The sequence below is a fragment of the Zea mays genome, chromosome 1, assembly GCF_902167145.1.
Source record: "Zea mays cultivar B73 chromosome 1, Zm-B73-REFERENCE-NAM-5.0, whole genome shotgun sequence".
Taxonomy (NCBI): domain Eukaryota; kingdom Viridiplantae; phylum Streptophyta; class Magnoliopsida; order Poales; family Poaceae; genus Zea; species Zea mays.
The window spans coordinates 45221895-45228216 of NC_050096.1; the positions used below are offsets into that span (position 1 = coordinate 45221895).

The 6322-nt window shown below is 42.8% G+C and overlaps 1 protein-coding gene across 1 annotated transcript; it reads right to left on the reverse strand.

Moving 5' to 3' along the window:
• Positions 1-3153: 3153 nt before the first annotated feature.
• Positions 3154-5606, reverse strand: LOC100193549 (ran-binding protein 1). The gene is made up of 4 exons (NM_001138660.1): positions 5387-5606; positions 5147-5298; positions 4929-5054; positions 3154-3615 (listed from the first exon to the last, which is right to left on the reverse strand). The coding sequence occupies exons 1-4, from the start codon at positions 5539-5541 to the stop codon at positions 3419-3421; spliced, it is 630 nt and encodes a 209-aa protein (NP_001132132.1). The 5' UTR covers positions 5542-5606; the 3' UTR covers positions 3154-3418.
• Between the last annotated feature and the right edge of the window lie 716 nt (positions 5607-6322).

Sequence of the window (6322 nt, forward strand, 5' to 3'; positions counted from 1 at the left end):
GTGGGATGTATAGTGTGCAGATCTGCATCGCGTGATTGCAGGTTGCGCGCGGTTGGTCAATTGCAGAGGGTAGTGTTCCTAAAAAACAAGCCTCATACGCTTGGCTTGCTTGTTTCATATGACCAAGAAAGAAGACATTCCGGGTGTTGCTATTTGAGAAATACATAGGATTGCCCAAAAATGGTTTCTAGGATGGGTTCTAATTTTTCAAATGAGAAAGATATAGTGATATGCTATGTCCGGCTAAATATCAGTACAGATGCAAGTATGCAACTACAAGTAATTGTGTCAAATTTATATAAGTGAACATCAATTCTGTCGGGCACCCTGGAACGGGGTGCCCAAGGAAAGCCCGGGAAGCTTCTCAAGAGCGGTCTATCCGACCATGTCTCCCGCCGAGCAAGTCTACGAGGCAGAGCGGACAAAAACCAAGTCCTCTGCCGAGCGAGTCTAAGCGTTGAGTCATAGCTACAAACATACGTCGACCACGACAGTGCGTGACGACAGGGCCCAGACGATAAGACACGGACACAACTCTTATGATAGGGACAACCTCAACACCGGAGCCTCTACAGTGACCGGTATGGCAGAAACGACAAGGCAGGGCGCCATGTCGAAAGGACAACATTGGACCCACGATAGTGGAGAGGAACCATGTCGTGTCAGTTGAGTCCTAGGCTTACGCCATAGGACCCGCCACGCATCACCACAAGGATGTCAGCCACGAACCCGCCGCAAGGACAGGAGCAACAGACAGCACCATGTTCAGGAGCGCAACTTCGTACAATCAGGAAATAGGGGCCCGCCACAACGGACAAAAAACTCTTTATTCTCTCTCTCTCTCTCTCTCTGAAGAGAGAGCATTGTAAGGTCTGACCCTTAGGATATAAAAGGGAAGGACCCTCTTCCTCTCAAACATATAGGCATAAAAGCACACAAGTTGTAACACACTCAAAGCAATACTTATATCAACACTACATTGAAGTAGGGTGCAAATCCGAACCAGTATAAACACAGTGTCCCAAGTTCTCTGTTCGAATCCCAGCGATTCACCATTCGGAGTGAATCCTCGCTAGCATCCCCATCGAACACAAATCTTATTATCCCCCGATTTCTGAAACCATGACAAGTTCACTTTCTGAAAATCACCTTTTTAACATAACACTTAAGGGTGTAACCAAAGCCAAGGTGGCTTCTACAAGAAGATGCATCCATACTTTATGGACCATAAGCCTCCTGGCTGTGAAAGAAGCAAGATAGCCATTTATGGAAGGTAATGATCCATACAGAAAGTTGTGAAGAAATTCTATGGGTACAAGGCAATGATTGGTAGAAGGCATGAAAGTAGAAAAAATGAGGTTGATAGGGTATGCTGGCTTTTTTGGATTTTTTATTTGGTTACAACAACATTGACTTCAAATATGCTAACTTTCTAGACAAAATCAACTTGTGCAGATAGAGGATGCTATCAAAATGTAACCTTTCCATTTCATACATTGTTGGGAGATTTTGAAAGATAAAGCTAAGTGGAACAACAAGCTCTCCCACCAACAAGAGAATGCCATCCAAGTCACAAGGACAAGTACCCCAAGCCAATGTGGATGTTCAGGATAGACATGAGGGAAGAGACTATGCTAAAAAGGACAATAGAGTCTAAATCAAACACTGTTGTGGAGGTTCTCCGGCGCATCCATGGCAATAGGGAGAAAAATCAAGTGAATGAGGATGGACAACTGCAACAAATACTGGAAATGAAAGATGAAAAACTTTGTTTGCAAAGAGAAATCCTAGAAATCAAGAAGCAAACACGACGAAGTTCTAGAGCTGAGGAAACAAGGAACAGAGTTAAGAGCTAAACATACAGATACAACTCATGGCTACAGAGGCAGTAATTATGGGGATTGGCCTGGAAAAGGTTGCTCCACATTTGAAGGACTATTGCATAGGAATGCAAAAGCGGATCATGGAGAGAATGGGTTTTACTTCTAGCACCATGAAGGAGACCTAGATAATTGAGTGTTGGTATGTGAGTTGTATCATTTATTGCACTTTTCTCTTATGGTCTATGGCATGAAACAATATGTATGAGAATTTTATGTAATAATAGTACTTGCAGAGTAATTGTATCCTGAAATACGAAGTCATAATTCAGAGTCTTTCTATTTCCAACACGGGGCTACCAGGCTTAGAATTGTCAATACTCAATAGCATAGTCTATTGCTGCTAGAGCCAATGTCATGTCTATCTTCTCCCTCCAATAATAATTTGAGCTATTTAGTTGCTCCAGTCTAGAGATAAAGCTTAGATCATCTCTATTAGTTCTCTAAAAAAAGCTCCTTAGCAAGTTGCTAAATATATATTGGAAACAAAAATAATCTTATCCTCCAACAGTTCCCAGTTCTTATGTTGTTATATATTTTTAAATTATGCTAACTCGATAGTAAATTTATCATTTTCGTAATTTAATTTATTTAAAGTGCACCACTTGTACACGGGTGCGAACTCAAATGATTTTACGATGTGATTGATGACAACTATTGGGAGTGTGAAACAATTTCTCAAGTTTGACTAAATAGAGATATTTAAAAAGTTGGTATATTTAAGGAACTCATTTAGGAAACTGTTGGAGCATAATTTCTGGTTACTAACATCCTAAATTAAATTTAGAGAGTTTTTTGGAACTAGTGGAGATGCTCTTTGGCATTAGAGATCTTAGTTGGTGATGCTCATAAACTAACAAACTTTAAATCAATATGCATGTAAAATTCAACATTTGTTTAAATTAAATATGGACGATACTAAAATAAATCATTCCAACAGGTGACCCAAAGGCGATACCTATTTTGAATATAGGAAGGGAGGGAGCCTAAATCTCTCTCTCTCTCTCTCTCTCAATCTCTCTCTCTCTCTCTCTCTCCCCAGATTCTATATTGACAATATAGTGGATAAGAAAAGAGTGAGAAAGTGGGCCTAGATTAGTGGGATGGAAAGAAAAAAAATGGTATTTTATTGATAGGGGTGTTCAGATGGGTATTGTTGTTGCAGTGCACAGACAACGATGCATCAAGATAATGGATCAACACAAGTATAGCATCCCATATTATTGAGAACGAATGAACCATAAAAGTGGAGCGAAAAGACATCTCATGCTGTAGGCAACTCATCAAACCGCGACCATTCCAAAAGCAACTCCAAATAATTGTACAAACATGCTGACCCCAGCCATCCCAGATAAACATGCGACTTAAAATAACAGTCTATCAACCAAGAAAAGCTATGTAGATGACTGACGACTCTGATTTCACCGAACACAAACATTCATCTCGGAGAAAACACAATGAAAATTTGCGGGGAAGCTGAACCTTGGAAACGAAATGAATGGAATGGCATCCATTTGACCCTTGTTTGCCTTCAACCTTCACTCTTTAGCATCCTTCTTATCATCGGATGCAGGAGCCTCCTCTTTCTCTGCATTTTCCTCCTTGCTGGGCTCTGCCACTGTTAACTTCTGTGCCAAATCAGAAGCGGCAGTGGAGACTTCATCATTTTCTTTCTCCTCGCTCTTTCCTTGCTGTTCAGCTATCTCTTCAACAGTGTCCTTGAACTTCTTGCAATCTGAAATAGAATCACAAAAGTATATAGCCATGCTATCATCATTCGACAACAATTATATCTCAGAAAGTAGCAGATGTAAACCCAACCTAACCCCATAAAAATTTCTCACCAAAAGTATTAATGAACACTTTATAGCCACTTGCTGAAAATATAAATACTGCCTCCCTCCAAAATAAATCAACTTATAAAATTGTCCCAAGTCAAACATGTTTAGGTCTTGACGAATTCATCAAAAAGAACACCACTGTTTATGACACCAAACTGGTATTGTTAGAAACACTATGAAACATAATTTCATAATATACATACCTGTTTGATGTCATAAATGTTGATGTCCTTTTTCTACAGAGTTGGTCAAACTTAAAAAATGTTTGAGTTAAGACAACTCTAGAAGTTTAGTTATTTTGGGACTGAGGGCGTAAAAATAGCAAACCCTATCTAAACTACAACTATGGTCCAATAAACATGAAAGCCATGACTAGGCTAACCGATAGATATATAGTACCTAAGCAGAAGTGCGAAATTAAAGTTAATCATTCATGGTGCACTGAGAAGACACAGTAACCACAATGATCTGGCGCCAGAGTGTGTAAAATTATCTGTCATTTATGATGCCTGTGGGCTGTGGCATGCATGGCAATGCAGCAATGGCCATTGGCCAGAGTAGCAACAGGTATCCATGCAGCAATATAGGCATGCTGTGATCAAATAAATAGCTAAGAAGTAACGGCACAACAGCTAAACGGAAGTGTGAAATTGATGCTAGATATGACGCATGGCAATAAAAGGTAAAACGGTGATCAAAATTAGCTCAGACTCAGACCATGCCACCTTGGCACTTTCACCACCAACACCAAGTCGTGAGTTGCAGGTCTTGCACGATTGAAACTTGATGTTCAAGTTTAGAGACCAAGGTAGCAATTTGCTAGGTTTAGAGTGTCTGTGACAACTGGGTTAAGAAATAGGACCTATTGTGATCGATGGAAATAAAATCACCATGAGTTCAGAGCCAAGTACAATACAGCTAAGAATCGCTGAGGCTTCTATAATATCAAGGAGGATCACCGAACAATATACATCAAAAACCAATACAACATATGAATCGCAACGAACAAACATAGCATATCGCATAATTCATAGATCCATAGACCAGTGATCGATCAACTTTTCCAAGAAAAAAGTAAGCCAAAACAACAATAACCAGTTCGTTCAATCAACAGAGGTACCAAACATTGTAACAGTGCAGGCTGCTAGCTACGAACAGATGCAAGAAGGGATAAAGAGGCAGGTAAGATATGGTTCGAGGTGCTCACTCTCGACAGATCCAAAACGGATAGCAAACATCTCCTCTTTGAGCTCGCCGTCGGCGAAGTCCAGCGCGTGCCACACGCACGACTTGTCGCTCCCCGCGTGCTCCTGCATCTTAGTCGTCGCCACCACTGTGCGTACGGAGAAAAGGGGTAAGGAATACTCTCCAATGTCAAAACCTATCCAGCCAGATCGAGATCGCCAACAAAAAGACAGTGACTACCGAGATGGTTGGCGCAGATCTTAAGCGTCTTCGCCTGACGCATGACGAGGCGGACCTTGGCGGTGTCTTTGTGCTTGAGCAGCTTCACAGTGCCTGTGCCGCGCTCTTTCCACTGGTTCCCCTCCTTGTCGAACCGGTAGAGCTTCGCCTTCCTGCACAGCCGCCGCACATCAGATCAACAAGACATGGGCAAATCGGATCGGGGAGGGGGGGGAATCGAAGCGGCCGCGGATGCCTCACATGTCCAGGAGCGCGTCCTCGTCCTCCTCTCCAGTGGTAACGGCGACCTCCTCCAGCTTCACGATGGGCGCGACCTGGGCGCCGGTGTCCTCATCCTCGCCGGCCGCCGCGGCCTCCTCCTCCTCAGCTGGACGGTGCTCCGCCGGCTCGGCCATGTCGTTCGGCGCGGTGGCAGTAGGGCTGGGGGCCTGAGCTTGCTGGCTGCGCTCCTGCTACCGGGTTGCTGCTGCGCGTGGCGGCCGCGGCGGTGGGGAGGGGGCGGCTATAAAGTTGAGACGTGGGGGTGGGGACGTTTTTTCGCGGCCGAAAGCTAGCACTAGTAGGGTTGCATTCTGGGCGGAGGCTCACCACGTTCACCCGTCTCCTCTAGTCTAGATTGATACTCCGTGTATGTATGTGGATGTTATTACGGTCGAATTTGAATGTTGAGTTGCTGTCTTGCTGACGGTGACGGGGTCATCAGTCGATTGACGATACTTCGTTACTGGGCGTACATCTGCGCAGACGAATTTGATAGCATCCTCCGTTCCCACAAATTTTGACCAAGGCACGTTCACCAAAATAATCAAACTATTTTTTTTTATAAAATGACAAACATAGTCTTATAAAATTACATTTTGAATTGTCTAGAAATCCCTTAATACTTTTATAGAGGCGAAAGTGAAAATAAAACGTGATGTATCAAGTATTTTTGACATAAATAAAGTGATCAAAAGTGCATAATATTGTGAAACAGAGGATAGTGCTACTGCAGCCCGGCCTAGCTCTTTTCTGGTTCTGGGCCTAATCCGGCACGAACGATGGATAGGAATATTCGGCCTTCGATGAGCCCAATCCCAATCCATTTTTTTTGTGTCCTCTCAAAGAAAGATCTGCACATATCTTAGGAAAAAAAATCAAGGCTAGTTTGGAAACTCCAATTTTCCAAAGGATTTC